At 40.0% G+C, this 25302-nt stretch overlaps 1 protein-coding gene across 4 annotated transcripts in view; it reads left to right on the top strand.

The window, feature by feature from the left end:
* The window catches only part of DOCK3 (dedicator of cytokinesis 3), a 385395-nt gene that overhangs the window by 208742 nt on the left and 151351 nt on the right, over positions 1-25302 (top strand). For all 4 annotated transcript variants that reach the window (XM_036869659.1, XM_036869661.1, XM_036869660.1 and 1 more), the window contains exons 8-9: positions 4705-4746; positions 5434-5588. In XM_036869659.1, coding sequence (XP_036725554.1) covers positions 4705-4746; positions 5434-5588 — 197 coding nt within the window. The remainder of the gene's footprint in view (positions 1-4704; positions 4747-5433; positions 5589-25302) is intronic.

A 25302-nucleotide genomic window follows, 5' to 3' on the forward strand; every position in this document is an offset into this window, starting at 1 on the left:
CCAGGACCAGATGGCTTCATGGGTGAATTTTATCAAACATTTAAGAAGAATGAATGCCAATCCTTCTGAAACTCTAACAAAAAATTCGAATAGGAGGAAACACTCTTCAAACTTATTTTACAAGGCCATCATTACCCTGATACCAAAGCCAGATAAGGACACTCCAAGAAAAGAAGGCCAATATCCCAGATGAATGTAGATACAAAAATTCTCAACAAAATGCTAGCAAACCAAATTCAACAGCACATTAACAGCACATGATCAAGTGGGATTTATTTCAGGAATGCCAGAATGGTTCAGCATCTGCAAATCAATCAATGTAATGTGCCACATTAACAAAATAAAGGATAAAAATCGTATGATCAAAACCTATAATGGAAAAGAATCTGTAAAACATTATATATACACATATATGTGTGTGTGTGTGTATATATATATATATATATATAAACTGACTCACTTTGCTATATGCCTGAAACCAACACAACATTGTGAATCAACTGTAGTTCAGTTAAAAAATCATAAGATCATCTCAATAGATGCAGAAAGAGCAATTGACAAAATTTCAACATCCTTTATAATAAAAACTCTCAAGAAAGTGGGCATAGAAGAAGCACACCTCAATATAATGAAGCCATATATGAGAAGCCCACAGCTAACATCATACTCAACAATGAAAGGTTGAAAGCTTTTTCTCTAAGATCAAGAACAAGACAAGGGTGCCCACTCTCACCATTCCTATTCAACATAGTACTGGAGGGACTTCCCTGGTGGCGCCATGGTTAAGAATCCACCTGCCAGTGGATTCGATCCCTGGCCCGGGAAGGTCCCATGCGCTGCAGAGCAATTAAGCCCATGCGCCACAACTACTGAACCTGCACTCTAGAGCCCGTGAGCCACAGCTACTCAGCCTGCGTGCCACAACTACTGAAGCCCACACGCCCTAGAGCCCATGCACTGCAACTACTGAGCCCATGTGCTGCAACTACTAAAGTCCACGTGCCTAGAGCCCATGGTCCGCAACAAGAGAAGCCACCACAATGAGAAGCCCGTGCACCGCAATGAAGAGTAGCCCCCGCTCGCCACAACTGGAGAAAGCCCGCACACAGCAACAAACACCCAACGCAGCCAGAAAAACCAACAACAACAACAAAAAACAAAAAAAGCCCCATAGTACTGGAAGCCCTAGCCAGAACAATAGAGCAGTTAGGCAAGAAGAAGAAAGAAAAGGCATCCAAATGGGAAAGAAAGAAAGAAACTGTCACTACTTGCAGATGACATGATCTTATACATAGAAAATTTTGAAGACTCCACCAAAAAACTGTTAGAATAAAAAAATTCAATAAAGTTTCAGGATACAAAATCAACATACATAAATCAATTACAAAAATCAGAATACCCTATGAACTATCTGAAAAAAAAATAAAGCAAACAATCCTATTTACAATAGCATAAAAAACAATAAAATACTTAGGAATAACTTTCACTAAGTAAGTAAAGGATCTGTATACTGAAAACTGTAAGATATTGATGAAATTAAAGAAGACAAAAATAAATGGAAAGATATCCCATGCTCAAGAATTGGAAGAGTTAATATTATTAAAATATGCACCCTACCCAAAGCCATCTATAGATTCAATGCAATCCCTATAAAAATTCCAGTGGTGTTTTCCACAGAAATAGAAAAAACAATCCTAAAATTTGTATGGAACCACAATGGACTCTGAATAGCCAAAGCAATCTTGAGAAGGAAAAAAGCCTGGAAGCATCACACTTCCTGATTTTGAACTATATTATAAATCTGTAGTAATTCAAAACAGTGAATGTTGTACTGGCATAAAAACAGACACGTAGACCAATGGGACAGAATCAAAATCCCAGTAATAAACCCACACATATACAGTCAAGTAATATTTTAACAAGGGAACCAGTAATATTCACTGGGGAAAGGATAGTCTCTTCAATAAATGTTGGGAAAACTGGATATGCAGAAGAACGAAACTGTACTCCTGTTTTATGCCACGCACAAATATTAACTCCAAATGGATTAAGGACTTAAATGTTAGACCTGAAACCGTAAATCTCCTATAAGGAAACATAAGGGAAAAGCTGCTTGATGTTGGTGTTGGCAGTGATCTTTTGGATATGACGTCAAAGAGCACAAGCAACAAAAGCAAAAATCAGCAAGTGGGACTATATCAAACAGAAAAGTTTCTGTACAGCAAAATATACAATCAACCAAATGAAAATTCAACCTGCAGAATAGGAGAAAATGTTTGCAAACCTTATATATGATAAAGGGTTAATATCCAAAATATGTAAGGAACTCTTAAAACTCAGTAGCAAAAAATCAATTATTCTGAGTTTTTAAATGAGAAAAAGATGTGACTTTTTTCCAAAGAAGTCATACATACATGAAAAGGTGTTTGATAATCACTAATCATCAGGGAAATGCAAATCAAAACCACAATGCCATGCTACCTCACACCTGTTAGATATTACTTCACACCTATTTGCTTATCATTAAATAAATGCTCGCAAGGATATGGAGAAAAGAGAACTCTTATGCACTTTTGGTGGAAATGTACATTTGTACATTCCAAAATGCCAGTTCTGATGCCATTCTCTGGCTACCCATGTGGGGTGCTTTCAGACTAGGTTGAAGAGTTCTCCCCCAATTTTTTTTTTAAATTTATTTTTTTGATTGCGTTGGATCTTCTTTGCTGCCCGCAGGCTTTCTCTAGTTGCAGCGAGCGAGGGCTACTCTTCGTTGCGGTGCACGGGCTTCTCAGCGGGGGCTACTCTTCATTGCGGTGCACGGGCTTCTCATTGCGGTGGCTTCTCTTGTTGCAGAACACGGGCTCTAGGCGCACGGGCTTCAGTAGTTGCAGCACGCTGGCTCAGTAGTTGTGGCTCTCGGGCTGTAGAGCGCAGGCTCAGTAGTTGTGGCACACAGGCTTAGTTGCTCCGCAGAATGTAGGATCTTCCTGGACCAGGGATCGAACCCGTGTCCCCTGCATTGCCATGCGGATTCATAACCACTGCGCCAGCAGGGAGGACCCAAGTTCTCCCCAAATTTGATGCCTCTGAAGTCTAGAATGATGTCTTTTATTGTCAGCCGGGATGATTTACACTGAAATTAGCTGTAAACACCCATATATAGTTATAATTGAACATTAATGTTTATGATTGGTAGTCATTTTTAAGAGTTAGTCAGTAAATTCACTTGAGAAGAATGCCTTAGTATAGCCCCTAAAAATAAAACAATGGAAAGAGTTGTAGGCCAGTAACCTTCCCAGTGGGATATGGGTCAGTAAACCATAGAAAGCTTGCTTTTTTTTTTTTTTTTGAAAGCCTGATTTTTTTAAAGCTTTTTTTTGTGTGAACTATTTTATATATGAAGTTTTCTGTTGTACATAAGCCTTCTATGTGATGGTTTCCCCAGCTGGTGGAGACCTGTTTTAATTATATTTAATATGTATCATGGGAACATATATTCCCATGGATGAACATTAATAGTCAATAATAATTAGCTAATATAGCTAATAATGCACATGAATATTTAATAATTAACTAATATAGCTAGTGAGATGCATTTAAATTAATATTTAATTGTACTTCAGTTTTATTTAGGGTTAAATGTGAATACTTGTTAAAAGAATGAAACCATTCTACTCAGCAGCCAGTCTTATTAGCCATGTGATGTGGAACAGTTCACCAAATGAGAGCTGTCTCTCACAACCTGTAGGGGTCAAAGGAGGCAGGATAGAAACTCTCATTTTCAAGTCTCCTAAGACCAGGGACTTGAAGAATGGTGAACACACCTTTCTTCCTGGCCGGGGTTTACTTCTAAATGTGACTGACTTTTCTTTAATAACTAATTATAAAAATAGAACAGCAATAATAATAAGAATACTAATTATAGATAACAATGATCAACCACTTATAGTGTGTACTATGCTGGGTTAATCTGCACAAAACCCTATGAAGTTCAGCATGAAATGTTATCCTCACTTTACAGATGAGGAAAGTGAGAGTCAAGGTTTAAAATTTTGCACTTAGGTCCCTAACTACTATGTCTTGCTGCTTCCCATTATGTTGTTTGAACCTTGCATTAACCTTGTGAGGAAGACAACAAAAACTTGTATTTCATTTTTATAGTTGAGGGAAAATGTCCCTTGGAGAGAGTAAGCAATTTGTCTGGAGTTTCACAACCCATTTGCATGCAGCTGGGATTGGAATCTGCTTCTTCTAACTTTAGCCAGCAGCAAAGGAACAGCATGGAGAGATGTTTGGGAAGGAGCCACTTGTGGTTAAAGGCTATACCTTCTCCAGTGTGGAGAGCCTGAGGAAGCTGTGTCACGCAGTGCAGGATGTGATACATTGTGTGGAGAGGACAGTGGCAAAGCAAAAATCCAGTAGCAAGCACCCACCTGTGACTTGGCTGGTACTCTAAGGTAGAAAGGCCTGGGTTTGAATCCAGATTTTGCCACCTTCTTGCTGTGTGGGACCTTCAGCATTTCACTTCCTTACACTAAACCTTAGTTGGCTCTGTCAAATACAAATAACATTTGTCTAACAAGGTTATTAGAATTAAATGAGATCATATATGTAAAATATATATCAGAATGCCTAGCGTATAGAAGGTTCCTGGTAAAAGTTAGTTTCCTTCCCAATTGATTGAGTTTTTCTTTCTTTCCATAGCATTTATCTAGCCGGCAGAGCGTACAGCAAAGCACATCTCAGGTAAGCAACTTAACCAGGCCTCCCTATCTTTTCCCTCAGTTCTTTCTTTTATGTGATTATAAAATAGGGATGCACCAAGAAATTACTGACTTCTTTTTTTTCTTTTTGATAATCTTTTATTTTTATTTATTTATTTATTTTTAACCACTGACTTCTTGATTGTGACCTAAGGAGCCCTGACCTCCAAGCGGACTTGGCTACTCTCCACTCCTCTGTGCAAATTTACACAAGCACAGTTGAAACAGAGTAGACCGAGAGACTAAAATGAATCAGTCTGAGAAAATAAAAACGGTATTTAGAATGGTAGCTATTACTATCTAACAGTATAAACCAAGTGCATCAGGGTCATGACAGCATCTCCAAGAAGTGACTTTGAAAATGGTTCTCTGGAGAATTTAGATGTTTGTGACCTGGTGGAGATTTTGAGTTCACTTATAAGTTGGAATTACTGTTCCCATATCTCCTTCACTCTGTTTACTTTTCCCAGCTGCATATTTGCCTACCTCAAATCAAGCATATTGACGCAACATCTGCTACTAGCAAAGAAAACACTTTCAATCTCCCTTTCTCTTAAATGATCCCCTTCAGCAGTATGAGGAGTTAGTCATTTAGTTTTAATTTTACTTATGATCAGTATAATGAATAACTACAATATTAGCAATCACTGTTTTTTGCCTTCCTCATTAGGTAGATACAATGCGCCCACGACATGGGGAAACCTGTCGGATACCAGTGCCACATCACTTCTTCCTCAGTCTGAAGAGTTTCACCTACAATACCATTGGGGAAGATACCGATGTCTTCTTTTCCTTATATGATATGAGAGAAGGCAAGCAGATCAGGTAAAAGTTATTAGAAGCTCTGGTGAGGTTGAGACTCTGTATTAGAATGGTGTGTCCTAGATCGTAGGCATCTCTGGACTTCAGAGAAGATAGATGCACGGAGGAGGCAAAACAAGATAAAGTAACCTCCTCTTATTTAGCTGAGAGTTTTGCTTCAAATACCAGTGTACCCTGAAGTCACATGTGGCCTCTTTTGTCCCTGTGCCTATTTCCACATGGAAGCTCAAAACTCAGTCTTGGCCATCACCACCTCAGGGAAAGCAAAGGATGCATCTATTCAATGCCAGAGGAAACACATAGGAGAAACATAGAACAAGGCAAATTCAGCAAAGCGACCCAGCTCTTGAATGCAGGAAGCCCTGGGCTCTGCTTTCCTGCATGTGGGATAGAGAGGGCTCACAAGGAAATAGGCTAATGTTGTCCTGTTTGAGGGCAGCCCCAGCCCTCATTGTCCGCCTAGCCCTGTAAAAGGAAGAGCATATTCTGGACGAAAGGGAAAGTTGGCCTGACTCTATCATTCCTCTTTAACTTGGATTGGAGGAGAAGCCACAGAAAGGGGCTGACATGCAGTAGACTGTGTGTCTTGAAAGAGCAATGAGACCCTTAAGCATGAGCAACTGCAGTAGTGTTTTTCCCCTTGAAAGGGAGGGAGAAATCAAGGAGACATTCTAGGCTTCTCTTCCTCTAGATGTCAGCAAGGCTCTAAAAGGGTGAGAAGACCTTTGTAGCCAACTTGGAATTTTAGGGAGCCCTGACTTTTCTCTGTGATTATCTTCTAGGTGGAGCAGAGAGAAAATAAATCTTGGGATACTTTCATGTTGCACATGGGAACTTTCTGTGTTAAGACTGCTTTATGGGTTGTTGTTGTTGTTTTACTTAAGATTTGAAAATAACTTTTACTTTTCCAATTGCGTGCTACATGTGGGAAGATTTTAAATGGAAGTTATAACAGAGTACAAAAAGAAAGCAGTTAATTTGTATGTTCCACAGTGCCTCTAGTCTTGACTATCCCACCCCGCTCCCCCCAAAATTAAAGCACTGTGCTTCACTTTGGTATAGGAGTAAAATGATATACTCACTGATGAGGGCATGTGGGTTTTCCTTGTCACCAGTGGCTCCCAGTATGTGCTTCTAGGAAAGCTGTGGTGGTGAAGGCAACTACAGCTGCTGCACATAGGCAAGACTATAGGCCAGGGCTGCATGAATGTAGATTCTGACTGCTCTTGTTTTTCTACTAGACCAGAGGTTTGTAAACTTTCTTATTTAACATTTGTGTGTGGAAGAGTCCTTTTTCTTCAAGCTAAATTTTATAAGAAAGTTCAATAAATGAAACAGATAAAATAGAACTACTCTGCTGATGAAAGGGGAAGTAACAGGAATCTCACAATGTCCCTGCCCCTACCTAGTAAGTACCCTGTGGAACCACTGAAAGTACATGGGTTACAGTTTGAAAACCAGAGCACACTGTTTTGTCATCTTTGAGTGCCAGGGACTCTGTCTTCTCTCTCCATGATCCTAGCACCACACACAGTGCCTGTGCCCAGTACATTCTTTATCGGACTTACTGCACAGAGAAGATGCAAGCCCAGTACAGGCACCCCATTGCTCTGGTTTGTAATTCATGCAGGATCATCAGTCCATGCAGTTGTTTTATCTTTGGACTTACTGTTTATAATTTAGTCTCAAGAAACAATAAAACATTTTAAAAGAAGAAATGTAAAAAAAATTTTTATAGAGTTGCTGGAAATGATTAGGTCATTTAAAATCCCTACATATTAGAGAACTATACAACCTTCACATTCACGTAATAAAACTGTAAGATTCTCAGTTGAAAATACACACTTTCTTTAGTTTTAAGAGTGAACTAAGAAGTAGAATTTTAGACATAGGTTTAACCAATAAATGTTCTTTCTTCTTTCCATTAGGATTTGTGTAGTGTGTAAGCCCTTAAAAATTTTAGGTCATTGAGCTGGTATTATCAGATAATTATGCTTTCATTATGATTAATTATCAAATTGGTCACATATTACTTTTTTGAAGCAGTTGTCAGAAGTCACAAAAGATGAGGGGGATGTATTACATCAGGTGCACAGAGAATAGATACAGAGCAATCGGTTTAATTGTTTCTTCTCCTCAAGATAACTCCTTGAGTGACTATTTTTCCAGTCAAATATTTCTAGTCTGGCCTCCAATCAAATGGTGCTAGTCTAGTGTTCAGTATTGCCAGGACACACTCAACCTCTGTGCCAAAGAACACATGTGAGCGAGGGAGCAAACTAAAGAGAAGACCAGCTATTCCTCTACTCTTAAGTCTTATTGCTGATTCCACAGGCACACCTAGAAGGGCTAAAGTGAATGACAAATTGCCAACCCACATCGTGCATTCTGATATATGTTGACTGATGAGTATTAGATGATCTGCTGGAGGGCAGAAACAGCAGCTGGCAGGGCCTTGGTAGCTCTATTTTTTTGTTTCATTTCATCATTCCAAACAGAATCATAAATATTTAGCCTTGAAATCTAAATCTCTAATTAAGACCTCTCCCCTGAGCTTCCGGTCCTCATTTCCTTTTTTCTACCAGACATATGCCCTTGGATGTCCTTCAGACATCCATCAACATTTCTAAACTGTGTTCATTTTCTATCCTCACACATATACTTCCTCCTTAAATCAAGTGAAAGGCATTTGCTCAGAGATCCATATCAGAAACTTAGGAGTCCTCTTAGGCTCCTCCCTCTCTATCTCCATCCCTTCTCAGTTAATCACTGTATCTTATTAACTTCTATCTCCTAATGCCAATCAAATCACTACCCTCACTTTATCCTCACTGTCACCCCAGATCCTTCACATTTCTCCCCAAATGTAGACTCCCTGAATCTGTCTTCCTACCCTGAGTTATCTTCCACACCACCACCATACTTCTCTTTTAAAAATGCAAACTGTTCATGTCAGCTCCCACTTAGGCTAAAAGCCCTTGTTACTTAGCATGGCATAAAAGGCCCAGCATGATATAATTCTGCCTGTTTCTCTAACTTTATTTCATGCATCCTAGTTTACTCCTGATGACTTATTTGGCTTTTTCTAAACATGCCTTGCTCTTTCGTGCCTCTCTGCCTTTGTTGGCTTGGTAAACTCCTGTTCATTCTTTACAACTCAACTTTATGAAACCTTCCTCATTCTATTTATGAGTAGAATCAGTCCTGGGGCTTCATTGTACACATTATGTCACCCTGTACCTAGCTTTATCCCATTACCAGATATTATACTGTAATTATACACATGCATGTAGATTTCCCCCACTGGAATGGGAGCTTCCTTGTGTGTTTTTTTGTACCATTTTCTGCCCAGTGCTAACCACAGGACTTTGGATATTGGAGCATTAAATAAATAGTTATTGAGTGAATGAATGAATAAATCCATCTATCAAATAAGTACCAATCAGTCCTGTGAATCAAGAAATTTTCATTTAGTTGAACAGTTTAGCAAGCATTTGCTGAGGGTTTCTTGTTTGTGGGCCCCTGCAATACCTGCTAGGGATTTAGAGTTAAAAAAGAAATGTCCCTGCCCCTGAGGAGGTCTGAACAGGGTATTACAGAATTCCTAAAAGATGTGAAACATGTTATTCCCAATTTTAAGTACCAAACAAGCTGAGTGGAAAAGTAAGATGGGCAGATGTCTTATTGACATGTGGCAAGACTTTAAGCACAATAAGAAGTCAGGGAGCTGAATGTAAAATAGTTGGCTGATGGGAAGCAGCAGCATAGCACAGGGAGATCGGCTCGGTGCTTTGCCATGACCTAAAAGGGTGGGATAGGGAGGATGGGAGGGAGGCTTAAGAGGGAGGGGATATGGGGACATGTGTATGCATATGGCTGATTTGCTTTGTTGTGCAACATAAACTAACATGGTATTGTGAAGCAATTATACTCCAATAAAGATGTATTTAAAAAAAAAAAAAAGAAGTCAAGGAGGGACTTCCCTGGCGGTCCAGTGGTTAAGACTTTGCCTTCCAATGCAGGGGGTGCAGGTTCGATTCCTGGTTGGGGAGCTAAGATCTCACATGCCTCGTGGCCAAAAAACCAAAACTTAAAACAGAAGCAGCATTGTAACAAACTCAGTAAAGACTTTCAAAATGGTCCACATCAAAAAAAAAAAAAAAAATTCAGGGAAAAACAAACAAAAAATACAACCTATTAAGATAGAAACTTTTATAGAGCTTTTCAAGCTGAAAAAAATAAGAAGTCCTGGGGCTTCCCTGGTGGTGCAGTGGTTAAGAATCCGCCTGCCAATGCAAGGGACACGGGTTCGAGACCTGGTCCGGGAAGATCCCACATGCTGTGGAGCAGCTAAGCCCATGCGCCACAACTACTGAAGCCCACACACCTAGAGCCCGTGTTCCACAACAAGAGAAGCCACTGCAATGAGAAGCCCACACACCGCAATGAGTAGCCCCTGCTCTCCACAACTATAGAAAGCCCGCACACAGCAATGAAGACCCAACAGCCAAAAATAAATAAATAAATAAATTTATAAAAAAATAAATTTATAAAAAAAACAAACAAACACAAAATTAGAAGTCCTATCCAAATCCTGGTTGTTTTATATATTTTTTCTAATCAGTTACATTTCAGACTTTGCTTCATATTTAGGATTAAATTGTATGGTTTGGGAAAGAAATACAGTCAGCTTTGCAATGATATACTGGGAGAGATGACTTATCCTGTCATGGTGAGCTGGATCAGTTGTCACCAGGGTTTTGAATTCAACATTTGAAGAACTATTTTTTTCTTCCTGTAGGTTGTCTTTTTTCACTTTCTTGGTAATGTTGATGCACAACACTTTTTAATTTTGATGAAGCCTACTGTATCTGTTTTTTCTTTTGTTGCTTGTGCTTTTGGTATCATAGAACACATTTTTAAAATTGTGTATGTATACTGTGACCAATCTGATACCAATAAACTTGTGCTCATATGTATAAGAATGTTACTTTTGTAATAGCAAATATTTTAAGGCAGTCTAAATGTTCATAAGAAGAGAAATGACTAGATAAATAATAGGGTAACCTTTGAAAAAATTGAGGTGAAAAGAAGTGAGAGAGGGACTGAATTAGGTTTCTATTGTTGCATAACAAATTACAACAAATTTAATGGATTTTAAAATTTCCCATCTTTTAGTTCATAGTTCTGTAGGTTAGAAGGCATTTCTGGGTTCTTTGTTCACGATATCACAAGACTGAAGTCAAAGTGTCAACTGGGCTGTGTTTTAACCTAAAAGCTCTAGGGGAACATTTGCTTCCAAGTTCATTGGTTGTTGTTGGCAGGATTCAGTTTCTTTACAGTTGTGGGACTGAGGTTCAGTTTCCTTGCTGGCTGTCAGCTGAGAGCTGCTCTTATCTCCTAAAGGCCACCTGCCTTTCCTGCTATCTAGCCCCCTCCATCTTCAGTTTAGCAATAGTGCAGTGAATCCTTTCCATGCTGTGAATCTCTTACTTCCTTTTCTGCAATTAGCAGGAGAAAATTTGGCACTTTTAAAGGACTCATGGGGTTAGGTCAGGCTCACCCACATAATCTCCCTGTTTTATGGTCAACTGTGCCATATAACATAACCTAATTATGGGATTAAAAATCACCATACTTACAGTCCCAGGGATTATACAGCCCTGGGATTATTGGGGGGGAAATTTAGGGGACCATTTTAGAGTTCTGCCTACAACAGAGACTACTTCTAAATACATAAACATGTTCTATATATGAAAGAAAGTTAATGAGATATTGTTCAGTGAAAACAGCAAGTTTACAACTGTATGTATAGTATTATTTTGTGGGGAAAAACTACATACATCTATATGTGTATAATGTATATATGTATTATAATTATTAATTTTTTAAAAGACTAAAGTTTTTTAAATAATCCTTGAACTGACAGATATTTGATGTTTTGGTACTAATTCTTTTTTTTTAAAGTAGCTGGCAACAATCTTAAGGGAAAGACAGTTATAAAAAAATATAGCAAATATTGGTTTTGCTGTATGAGGAGAAAAATAAGAAAAAAAATTTCTCAGTTATACTTCTCCCCTTCTTCAAGCCTTCTGGCTTGGCAATCCAGAATAAACATCTGCTTGCTTTTGAGTGATAATGGGGTAAGAAAAGGACAAAGCCTATAAATGGCTAGAATTTTAAATGTCCTTTATATTTTTTCTCTAATATCATGGATTCCCTTCTATAAGGAACTCATTGCCTTTGTTAAAAAATATTTTTCTGTTAAGAAAAAGAAAGAAAATATTTTTCTGTATACACATTATGAGTGTTAACTGTTATCTTAATCTATTTAATAATTACCACCTAATTACCTCCTCAAATCGTATAAAGAATATTCTTTTAGAAAAGAATTTGTGTTTTGATCTTTATTTGCTTCTATATGGATACAGTTATCTTTTATGTGAATTTCCTTATTCACAGGAGGAGTATTATTGTTTATCTAATTTTCTCTCTGTTACTGGTGTGCCTGTTAATATGCCTGATTCTCTCGCTGGCCCCCTACAAATTTAGCAGAGTGCTCTAAAGCCTCTGGGTGCTAGTGATTGATTTTATCACTCAACTGGCTTTCCCTAAGGAGTCTTCAGTATGCCAGGTTTTTCTCCTAGGCCTTGGGAATACAAAGTTGCCCTCAGAAACTTAACCTCTCTTGATTATCATGTGAAAGCACTTATGTTAGCCATCTTTTCATGGATGCTGTGCAAAGCAAGCTAAAAGCCTCATTTCTAATTCTCCTGGAGTTTAGTCAGCATTCAAAATACCCTTGCGTAGAATGAACTTTTTCTTGAAAATCCGCTGCCTCTGTAATTGAAATAGAGGGTTCTGCCTGAGAGGCAAGCTTTCTACCCAAAAGAGATAATCTGCCTCTGAAAATCTCAGGTACCCCTAGAGAGAAATTTCCTTTTAAAATGATGGCGGAGAACTTTGTTAATTAAATCAAAGTTTTTCTTTTCTCTGCAAAAGAGGTCATGTCTTAACGATGCAACTAGAGCTTATCTGCGGTGCTCAGGCAGCCAGTGAAGGACCTGCATATCAGTCTTGGTCCTTCCACTCAGGGCCCCAAAGTTAGACAGGTATGGTCTAACCTGTCTTAACTTTGTCTGGGACATAGACTCCAGCTCACTACCCAACATTCCCCCAAGGATTTTCTGTCAGTCCCAGCAGGAATAAGAGAGGCTAATACCCTGACTGTGGTGACTATCAACATCACTTTCTTTTCCTACCCTGCTCTCATTGTCAATATGCATATCTTCCCTGGAAATTACAAAGATCTAGAGAAATTAAAAATTAGCTCACTCTCTCACACAAAGAAAGCCAGGAACCTGTGCCCTATGGATAGAGAAGCCAACGCATGAATATTTAAGTGAAACCATTTATAATCTATTGTCTTATAAGTTTTCTCTTATAAGAATATATTTTTCTAATATAACACAAAGCTGAAAATATAGACAGAATGAATGCAAATGCAGTTTAAAGCTAAATATATTTCATTTCAGTGGCCAGGCTAACTCAACATGTTTCTACATACATGCTCAAGGTATCATATCTTGCTCTGAAACATTATGGTGAAAATCTGCTTAGAGATAGACAAGTTGAAACTGCCGTTTTAGATATGTACCTTGGCCTGTGGTTAATGTGTCTTTTTTCATCTGAGAATAAGGTGAGAAATTGCTCTCCTGTATGTGCCATCGTTTCATTATGTTCAGAGTCTAAATATCAGGCTGGGGAAATTTTTTAATACAATGTCCTACAGAGTCGGGACAAAAACAGTAAAAGAAGTGGTCAGGCTTCTTTAAGAAGTTCTTTGTTTACAAGAAATTTGCTGTCTACTCTGTCTAGACCATGACACACAGTGCAAAGTAGAATAGAATAACTAATGCTACTGACATAAGTTTGGAAAAATCCTCTGCCTAGAGAGGAATGTGGAAAATTAAGGGGTATCAGAGGTATAAGTTATAGTGGATTGATATAGTCAGACGTTTATTTTTCACCTGTTATGTGCTCCCATTGGTATAGGCTCTAGAGACATGGCAGTGAGGAAAACACACAGAAATTCCTGTCCTTGTGAAACTTGTATTCTGGTAGGGGGAGTCAATCAATAAATATAACAAAGAGTAAATTGTAGAGTGTATTTGGAGGGATAAATGATATAGAATAGAAAAAGTTAAAGTACGAAGGAGGATTTGCTGTTTTGAATAAGGTGTTCAGGGTAGGCCTTACTGAGAAGGTGAACATACCATGGGACTATCTTCCAGGGGAGAGACCTTTTTTCTACCATCTTCTCATCCTTGGATCTCAAAATGACTTCCAAATTAATGAGGTGGACCAAGGGATGAAATTACAACCAGCCTTCTCACCCCTGGTCACTTAAAGATAAATTAGGAAACTAGATAGGAGGCCTTTGCAGTAATCCAAATGGGAGATGATGGTGGCTTGGACTTGGGCTTTTTTTTTTTTTTTTTTTTTTGAGGTAGATCTGTGCTGGTTTCATTTCTGGTATGGTGGAGTGACCTCCGAACAGGCCAGCCCTCCAACAATTAACTATTAATAGTGGGTAAAATCCAGAAAAACAACGACGTTAGTGTTCTGCTGAATGAACAGAAGCAGCAGATTTTGGAGGGAAGTAAAAACTTGGAGAAAGGGACCAACACAGGGTGAGTGTCCTGTTTTTGTGGTTTTGGTCAGAGCTGTACTCTCAACATAGCATGGGGTAGCTAAAACGCTAATAGAAGCCTGCCATATTTTTAGCCTGAGGAACCAAGAGATGGAGCTTGGGGCTTGAAGGGAATCCTGGGAAAGAGAGAGCAGGAGATGGAGAATCCCAGATGTTATATATCACCTCTGCCCATGTCACTGGCTGATCCCTGAATCACACATATGCAGGGCAAACTCAAAGCAGCTAGCAACTAAGACTAAAAGAAAACTGAGGGACTTCCCTGGTGGCACAGTGGATAGGACTCCACGCTTCCAGTGCAGGGGGCCTGGGTTCAATCCCTGGTCTGTGAACTGGATCCCACATGCATGCTGCAACTGAGAAGCCTGCCTGCCGCAACTAAGGACAACTAAGACCCAGTGCAACCAAATAAATAAATAAATATTTTTAAAAATAAATAAAGAGAAAACTGAAGTTTGACCTGCCATCAGTCACAGGAGAGACAGATTACAGATTAAGTCTAACCAAATTAATTTCCTATTAAAATAAAAATACTAACTGACCCTCTTCAGAAGACTGTAAGAGAATCCAGAGTCTCCACAGCATAACAACTACAATGTCCAGGGTACAACCCAAAATTATGGGACATACAAAGAACATGGAAAACATGACTCAGTCTGAGGGGAAAAGACAGTCAACAGAAGCCAATCCTGAGATAACTCAGATGTTGAAATTATCAGACAAGGATTTTAAAGGAGCTATTATAACATGTTCAGTGAATGAAAAGATAGTAAAAATCTCAACAGAAAAATAGGAAATACTTCTTAATACCAAATGAAATTTTAGAACTGAAAAATACAACATCTATATTAGGGATATCCGCAATAAAAATATCACCGGATGAGATTAATTGAACCATGAAATGATAGCAGAGAGAATCTTTGAATTTGAATATCAATATAAGTTATCCAATCTAAAGAAAGAAAAATATTGAAGCCAAACTTAATTAACAAAGCCTTAGGGTTACAGTTTCAAAAGGCCCATATTGGAATTTCAGAAGGAAAAGAGAAAAAGAATGGGGCAGAAAAAACATTTAAAGAAATAATGGCATGTAACTTCCCAAATTTTGTGAAAGACATAAACTTACATATTCAAGAAGTCCGTCAAACACCAAACAGATTAAATATGACACATCGGTAGTCTAACTAAAATTCTTAAAGTAGCTAGTAAAAAATGACACATTGCATGCATGGGAACAACAATTCAAGTGTTCATGGGCTTTTTAGCAGAAACTGCGAAGTCCAGAACATAACAGGAGAATATCTTTAAACATCTTTAAAGTATCTTTAAAGAAGATACTTTGTTCATCTTTAAAGAAGGACAAACAAAGACAAAGTTACGTATTTAATGAAAAAAACTTTCAAGAATGAAGACAAAATAAAGACATTTTCAGATAAAGGAAAACTAAGAGAATTTGTCACCAGCAGAATTGCACTTTAAGACTTGATACCGGAAGTTCTCCAGGCTAAAAAAAGAATCAGAGGGAAACTCAGATCCTCAGAAATGAATGAAGAACATTGGAAATGGTAAATATATGGATAAATATAAAAGACTATTTGTCTCTTAATTTAAAAAATACATGACTGTGTAAAATAAAAATACCATTTCCTTTTTTAAAAATTTTTATTTATTTATTTATTTATTTATTTTGACTGCCTTGGGTCTTCGTCGCTGCGCGCGGGCTTTCTCTAGTTGCGGCGAGTGGGGGCTACTCTTCGTTGCGGTGCGTGGGCTTCTCATTGTGGTGGCTTCTCCTGTTGCGGAGCATGGGCTCTAGGTGCGCGGGCTTCAGTAGTTGGGGCACATGGTCTTAGTTGCTCCGCAGCGTGTGGGATCTTCCCGGACCAGGGCTCGAACCCGTGTCCCCTGCATTGGCAGGTGGATTCTTAACCACTGAGCTGCCAGGGAAGCCCCCAAAATACCATTTTCTTGAGGGTATTCTAATGTATATACATGTAGTACATATGACACCTATAGCAGAAAGGATGGTTAATTTAACCTCTACAGTTGCAAGGTTTCTACATTTTTTGTAACATAAGAAAATATTAACTTGAAATTGACTGTGAGAAGTTAAGGATGTGTAAAATAATGCAAAGAGGTACAGCTAAAAAGTCAGTAGATAAATGGAATTCTAAAATCTACCCAATAACAGAAGATTCCTGAACTGTTTTGGTTCTTTCTTTCCTCACATTCTAAAGTACATGTTCATAGTGTCTGAGGAGCCAAATCCACACTAAGAGAGTATGATTTCAGGTATCATTCAAAACAGTAATGAGTTGCCTCAGTGGCTAAATTTAATTAGTCTTTCTTAGAAAATTGCTATACAGTAGAGATCAAAATTATCAAAACAGCAGAGAAGGGCTTCCCTGGTGGCGCAGTGGTTGGAAGTCCGCCTGCCAATGCAGGGGACATGGGTTTGAGCCCTGGTCCGGGAAGATCCCACATGCCACAGAGCAACTAAGCCCGTGCACCACAGCTACTGAGCCTGTGCTCTAGAGTCCGCGAGCCACAGCTATTGAGCCCGCGTGCTGCAACTACTGAAGCCTGTGTGCCTAGGGCCCATGCTCTGCAACAAGAGAAGCCACCACAATGGGAAGCCCGCGCACCGCAACGAAGAGTAGCTTATGCTCGCCGCAATTAGAGAAAGCCCATGCGCAACAATGAAGAACCAACACAGCCAAAAATAAATAAATCAATTTATTAAAAAAAAAAAAAAGACAGCAGAGAAGAAAACAGATAACTTACAGCAGAAGGAAAATGCTTTGTGAATAAGGTGGCAGTAAACTTTTGAGCAAGTTTTTTAACTTAAGTTGAAAACTAGAAAATTGCCATAATATACGCACACTAATTCCTTGCTCAGTTCTTTTTTTTTAGAGTATTAAAATGTGCAAGCAAAAATATTACAGAGCCTGAGTGAGCTAGTAACATTTATCAAATGAAAGAATGATTTGTTATAAACTCTCCAGATGGGCTTCAAGCATTCAGTCTGTAGCTACAGAAATGACTTTGTGTGAAATCTGGCTGAATTCATATTAAAGGCATTCTTTCCTTTCCCCCATCTCTACTCCTGCCTCAAGGCCAGAGCCACAGGTAGGGCAACTCAACTAGGTTAGTCACCCCTACTCTTTTCCCAGGCATCCACTTGGCTCCATGCCTTGGGTTGATGATTCCCACTAGGTGCTAGTCAACAGAAGACAATTCTCAAAGGATTCATTCCAACCATCCTGATCCAACAGATCATTTAATTGCTTTTGTCTTCTCAAATACAACTACTGCAGATGGCAGTCTGCTAAAAACCAGTAGACAGTGTCTACCAGAGATGTCAGAGGCCAGGTTGGGATATTCACTGATCACCACTAAGGGCTTTAGTGGTGATCAGAATTATTCAGACACTTGTTAAAGACAGGCAGACTTTATTCAGGACCATTGCAATAGGTATAAGGACCACTACAGTACAGCCTGTCAGTAGAGGAGGGAGATTGGGCTCAACTGTGACTACAGTAAGAGAAAGTCGGAATTTATAGCCAAAGAGCAGGGTAGGAGTCAGTGGGTTGACAGTTACTAAAAAGAAACATCAGGGGTTGGGGGGATTCTGGCTAGACCAACCTAACAGGATTCTTGCTGAAGGCAGGCCAGGGTGATCAGACATCACTTGAGGGTGATGGGGAGAGTCTGACTGATATTGAGGAGGGTCAGATATTGAAGGTGGAGGATTTTGGCTAAACCAGCGTAGCAGGGTTCTTGCTAAAATTAGGTAATGCAGAGAAGGACATTGGACTCTAAAAGTTCAGGTCTAGTTGAAAAACTCAGAGGAGCCTGACTAGAGTTTGGGCAAGGAGAGAATCTCTGTCAGCTTCCTTCTCAACATGTACAGTCTGATTTTGGCCAAAGAATGTCTGACCTAGTACCTGTTGTGTTCCTGATCAAGAGAATCCCTGCCCTCAGAGAGGCACAACTGGTAAATGTAAACAAGACAGTTTCAGGTACTACTACAGCTAAGGAGACTGCTTTGTAAGAGGCAATTCCATAGCCCTGAGTATTCTGTGAAGCCTTTTTGAGCCAGGTAATGAACAAAGCTTTGGGAAATCATCTGTCAGGAAGCATTTAAAGGTGTGAGAGTGGAAGTCCCATGATTCAGTGAACTGACAGTAGGCTAACAGCCCTTTCTTCTAGAGAGGTGCGTAGACTTTTCTGTGCAAGAGGACTTCTACTTTTCAGACACATGTAGTGCCAGCTAGGGCCTGCTCTTTTCTTAGGCCATTGAAGGTTCCCTTCTTCTTACTGCTCTTGCCAACTCTGATACCAACACAAACTAACTTCTTTTATCATTCTAAATCTCAGATTTGCAAAGTACAACTTAAGATGTTCCAGAATAGTGGATGAAAGAAAATATGAAAAGATGAAAGAAAATACTGGATTGAAGTTTGCTCTTTCTAATGTTCCTTTCAAAAAGCTTTATTGTTGTTAAAATATATTTAGCTGGGAGAGATTTTAACTAATTTGTGTTTCTCTGGAAACCAGATGATTAGAGAAACAGCTTAACTGTAAGACCTGTGGCTGCTGTCCTTAGAGTCACAATCCTGATGGATCTCTGAGGCTACGTGCCCTGAGACACAACTTACAGCGATTGGAAGTGTTTCTGTCGGAACTAGAGGCATTTCCTCACAAACTAGGGATTATTTTCTCTGCCTTCACAAAGCAGTGTAAAATATCTGCCTGGATTGATATCTGAAGTTATTAGAGATCATCTCAAGAAAGACCAAGATTTTAAAAATGAAATCTTTGAATCCTCACATGGAAGTGGAAAAACACTAGGTGCTAGATTCTGTCAGCAGATCAGTCAGTGCATCAAGATTGTGTTTTGAAGGATGTGTTATGTGCTGTTTAAAAGCAAACAATTGAGACTCATGAGAGAGAATGGAAAACTGAGCATTGGATGTGTAGGCTTAGTGACCATGGAGCAAGATGAATGGCTGTTGTTAGGGTAACTAGAAATCAGACACAAAGGAAGAGAAGAAATAGTGGAGAAATAGCACAAATGGGGAACTCTGAGACTGATTTGATCCTTTGCAGTATGTGGGAACCAGGAAAGTCCACAGTTGGACTTACTAGACAAAGCTAAATGGTATGAGAGAAAAAGGAAAATTTAGAATTTCAAATTCAAAATATAAACAGTTACAAGTTTTAAGAAAATCAGTTCTTTGGTAGAAAACAGTAGAGAATATTTTGTCACAACACTCCTGTATAAACTTACTTTATCTTAATATGGCATCTAAAGATGTGGCTGCTGCTTTCTGAGGGAACACTGCAAGTAGCTTTCCCTCTGAGCACGTTTAGAGCAGAGACTCATGTGGAAATAGATCCTGCTAGTAGTTTACCTTGAACTCAATTATTATTAACACTCCTAGCACCTTCCCCCAAAAGCCATATTATACTTTATATGGACTCTTCAAATCAAAGTTGTAAAACTTTATTAAATATCTACCTGATTGTTACCCTTCAGTTTTGAACCTAAACACATTAAAAAGTAGGTTTTTCTTTCAAGGGCTTTTAATGGAAAATAGAAATATTTCAGTACCTCAAGACAGAATGGAGAGACACACCTAGCAGATTATTAAATCAGTGATAATGAAGACCCAGGAACTGGAGCCTGGGCTGAGATGTCTATAGAGTGAAGTGGATGAGATGCTCGTACAGAAGAAGGGAACAGAACAGAGAAGAGAGATTCTAGCATCTGGAAAAATGAAAGCAAAGTTAGTTTATAAGTTTCACAGGAAAACAAGTCTTATAGTCATCCCTTGTTTATTGGACAAAAATATTATCCTCCTTTATTATCCACTTTTTCCAGACTTAGCTCTAATTACTTTTTGGAGTGACTGTTGAGTGTATGTTCAGGCCATTAACCACAGGAGGGAATACAAAAGGAGTGGACAGGTTTAAGGGAACTGGTTTTAGACCAGTAGTTCTTAACATTGGCGGCACATTAACTCTAAAGTTCCCAATGCCCAGGCCACTCCCCACATTAATTAAATCAGGAGTTCTCAAGTGATTCCAATGTGCTGGGAAGGTTAAGAACCACTGCCTGGGACAGCCGAGTTTAAGGAACTATCAGATTTTGGGTAGAGCTACTGTGTGCAGAAGGCAGTAGGAGAGTGTTAGAAATAATTTGTTAGTAATGTAGTTACAGTACTGATTTGAAAATTATGTACTTTTTATAGAGTAGATTTGTGGTTATAATTATATCCCTCTTGTTAATTTATTCAACACACATTATGTAACTACCATGTGTAAGATATTGTTCCAGGTACCGGGGAATCAGCACAAAACAAGACAGAAAATCCCTCTCCTCTTGTAGTTTACATTCTAGAGGGGGAAACAGACAATAAATAAATGTATACTATAAAACCAGGAAGATATAAATACTTTGAAGAAATTGAGAATCACAGAAATGAGACATAGCACTTTTAAAATTAAGGTGCATAAGGAAGATCCCTATAAAGAGATGACACTGACTCCTCAGGTTATTAAATCACAGAACCTCTCAGGCCCCCAGCGATTGACGCCCTGCCACCCAACAAATCCCCTTCACTTTCTGAGCTCAGAAGACTTCCTCAACCATTGATCTTTTTAAAAACCCATAACACATTTGTCTTGGGCCCCAAATACTATCACTGGAAGCTTTACATCACTCAAACTCTTAAACTTCTCAAACATTTATCTTCATACCCCAGTCACTAATCCTCCCAGACCCCAGAGCTGCTCACAACACCCTTTTGACTGTAAGCCAGACAGACACTCCCAGTAATGAGACACTCAAACACCACAGGACCCCAAGTAAATCACTGAATCCACACAGAGGGCTGAAGGGAGGCTTTCAGAGGAGAGCATGAAGATAGAAGAGACTGCGATGGGGCACAGTCCTGCAGGGACTGGGGAGGAGGGATGGTAATGCCCGGAATCATAAATAGGTTGCATTAGGCTGTGGTAAACTGGAAGACATTCATATCCAGTGATTTTTATTTTTTTCTGAGGCTTAAGGGGAAAGGCAGAGGTTTGGCTTGGTCTCTGTGGGGAATGAGGGATAGAAAGAAGCAGGAGTAAACATTCCTTGAGGGCATGTGATGTGCCAAGCCACGAGCTTTACATATGTCACTTAATTTAGTCCCTACATCAACTCTGAAGTCAAACAGGTTGCTGGTTTCCAGTCCAGGATTCAAGTCCTGGTCTGCTCCCTGCTTTACTTCCATTACACCATATTGCCACAGGAATTCATGAGAGAATATCCAAGCATATTGCAGAATTGCAAGAGATAGAAATCAGAAACTTTCAAGGGGACCTAATGGTCATAGTCATGGATTCCTGCAGCCCAGGGATCTGTATTTAGTGACTGCTCACTGTTCCTTCCAAAAAACAACAGGCAGGTTTCCCTACTAGCAATACTCTGAGATACAGATTCTTGATTCCAGAATGTTATATCACTGGAAGCACAGCAGGAGCCCAAATTTAGGAGAAAAGCTGAGAAAAAACCTTACTGAGATCAAAGTTAAACATTTATCTGCTTCAGAAACCCTGAAATATAAGTTGTTTGACTTAGTTTGCCTTGAATTTTTGCACTGAAATATCTTTTTACTTCCATTCCAAGAAATTTGTGGAATATGTTAAGGCTCATACTGATAAGGCTGAGCACCGTATGGATGGCTTCAGAGGAACAGTTAGCTTAGTTTATCTTCATTGGTTAGTGGCATTTGTGTAGGGTCAGAAGTCAAAAAGTATGGCAATAGAGGAAATGGAGGAATAAGCTTGCAGTCAGCTTCCCACTGCCTGGAAGAGCATCCTAGCCTCTGACATGGTCCTGCAAGATTCATGGATGTATGAAGACACAGAAGTAAACCAAGGAGAAGAAGCTGAGGACCTTCTGATACCCTTCCCTTGGAAGATTGCATGTGCCCAGAGACACATACATGCCCTCTTTACGTCCTTCCTCTGAGGGTACACAGAGTTTCTAAAACCTGTCTGACCCCAGGCTGAGAACTCTCCTTTAAGGTATAAAAGACCCACTCTGGAAATAGTCCCTTTGCTATTTTGTGACCTATGCCTTGGCATCCACCTCATCCCATCTACCTACTCTCCCTCCACAGTCTGCCCCTCCATCAGGGTGTGGTCAGCCGTGATCAGTCTGTGGCTTCATCCTCCTGCCCCTGAAGATAATTCAGTCTATCCATGGTCCATCCCCAATACCAGCCCCGCTTGAAATTCTTCAGCCTCAGCCCTGTAATTCAGGAGTACTCAGGATTCCTGGACTTGACCTTTGAGGTCTGTCCTTGCCCTTGTTCTAAGCTCCCTGAACTCACACTCCTGCTAGAGCCTACCTGCCTTACCATGGTTAGTGCTGCCAAATAAGCTAGGCTGCTTAACCCCTCTGTGCTGCCATTTCCTCAACTGTGAAATAGTAGTGTTAGTGTCTACATCATCAAGGTGGTAATACGTGTCAAGTCCTTAGATCAGGCCCTGGCGGATAGTAAATCTCAATAAATATTCATAATTGTTGTTTTTATATGCGTTGGAACTTTGCTCTTGAGTCCAAACATCAGTGTTTTTGTGTGCTTCCCTCTAAAAGACAGGAAGGGCAAATATAGGTATGTCGCCACTGAAAAGGTTCTTCCCACCACAGAGGCCCTGCTTTTGCTGCGCGTCTGGCAGGTAGCCTCCCCTAGGACCTCAAGTGACAGAGTCTCTGTTAGCTTTGTCTAGGTGGCGGGATAGCAGAGAGACTCCATCAAGCTAGGAAGTCGTAAGAGCCCTGTGGCAGCAGCAGGCACATTCAGCATACTCATTTATTGCTGTGAAGCCCCTGAGAGCCTTTAAAGCAGGAAAAAGCTGTGTGTATACAAATAGGAACCTTCTTTGGGGAAAACTGCCCCTTTATTATTTTTCATTTTGCCCTCAGCTACCTTGGTATTTTAATTGCATAGTCCTTATAAAGTTATTATAAGTCAGGTCTCTAGAAACTGTAAACTTCTGTGCTTGATTCTTTGAGGGTTGCAGAGATGTAGGAGGCACAGTCCCTGCTGCTTTACAGACAAGGACACTGGACTTAAAGGATGTGTGGAGATCCCCAGGACAACCCCTAGTGGTCATTCACTAGAAAGACTCATGGGACTCAGCATATAGTTGTACTCGTGGCTGAGATTTATTACAGCGAAGTAGTAAGGATACACCAGTGGCTCATAAGGAAGAAGGACACAGGTAGAGTCTGAAGGGGTCCACGCACAGCCTTCCTTATGCTCTCTCCTTCACATGAGGGGTCACACAGAGCACACATCTCCAGTTAAAATGCAGCAGCATGTGTGCAGTATTTCTGCTCTAGGAGGCCCATTAGAGATTCAGCAACCAACATTTATTGGGGCCTGTCACGTAGGGGCCCTCTGCTTAGCGTGTACAAGATGTCCAGAAGGGAAGCAAGTGTTCAGCATAAACCATATTGTTCACACAAATAGTCTAGGCACAGTGAGCCACCCTTAACTGTTGGGAACACTCTAAGAGCCAATTCCCAGATGCCAGCCAAAGGCTAACCTTGCAAGCAGGCCTTTCTAAAGATAACAGTCTCAGGCCTGCTACATTAACTCTTTTCTGTACAGAAAAGGTGCCACATACGTACACAACCAGCTCTAATGCTAGCCTATCAGAGTCACTGCCATAAATGGTTCGATGTCAGAGAAGGAACAGGTCCCTTCTGACTGATGGGTCATAGAAACCTTTCTGACACTGCGCATTTGAGCTGGGCCTCAAAGGTTAGGCGGGGTTTGAGCAGCAGAGAGAAGTGGGAAGATAAGATGCAGTGGGCAAAAAAAGAGTACTTTCAGGGAAAGGCAGGCAGGCCCATCTGACCAGAAACAAGGGTATGTTGATGGAAATAGGAGAACCTAGGAAGGCAGAGAGAGGACAGGTGCCACAGGGCCTGGACTACTAGGTGGAGGCTTGTGGGCTTTATCTACAGAGACAGAACACCACTGAAAGTTTCTCTTTTAAGAAAGGAAGTCATATAGTTCAAGCCATGTTTGCAGGAGATGTATCTTGGGGTATAGATATATCTTGGGATAGACTGAGCTGAAGGGCAGAGTCCTAGAGATGGAAGGCTACTGAAGATACTTGGATATATTCCCAAAAGGCCTGGGCTTCAGAAGATGCTCATTTGTTTATGGTCCACCTTAATATATAGGAAATATGTAAAATAAATGGGGAAGGCAAACTCTGACTATGTCTGTGTTGTAGATTACCCTTTAGTACCTTGGCAGGCAGGCCAGAGTTGACTAGGCCTGTCTTGACACGTGCAGTGAATTTGTGCCTACTGCGGCAATGTTCTAAATGCAGAGAAGAGATTGTATTTACTTAAAAATAATGTACAACCTGTACTGATTAGAGTACTCAGAAACTGCCAAATCCCCAATTCAAGTCTGCACAAATATCTGGCTGTCTTGTCCCAGCCCTAAGCACAGGTAGAGCAGATCTTTTGTGAAGCTGCAAGTTACTTTATGCACACATCTGGGTCTCAAGGCTGCCCCACTCTCAACAAAAAGTTAAGAAGGGGCCAAAGGGCAGACCACATGGGACCTGCTCACTGGCAATTCTTTATGTGCTATCTGACTTCCTAGATTCTTGTTCCAGATCCCTGGCCATTGACATCTTAGACTGCCTTACTTGGGCCCTATACTCCTGGCTCACAATTTTGGTCCAGCTCATCTGTGTAGACTTCCTCATCTATGCTTTGATTGCTAGGTTTTCAGAAGTCTACTTGCCTATCACGTGCCCATTTCTAAGCCTTAGAGACCAGGAACACCTGCCCGGAAGAGTGCCATTCCTGAACCTGGACCTCTGAACACCTTTCCTCCAACCCCAAAACCCCACCTGTGTATCCTGACCCTAGTGTTGACAGCATTATAATTTTGTGCTTTGGAACAATGCTGC

The sequence above is a fragment of the Balaenoptera musculus genome, chromosome 11, assembly GCF_009873245.2.
Source record: "Balaenoptera musculus isolate JJ_BM4_2016_0621 chromosome 11, mBalMus1.pri.v3, whole genome shotgun sequence".
NCBI classification, from domain to species: domain Eukaryota; kingdom Metazoa; phylum Chordata; class Mammalia; order Artiodactyla; family Balaenopteridae; genus Balaenoptera; species Balaenoptera musculus.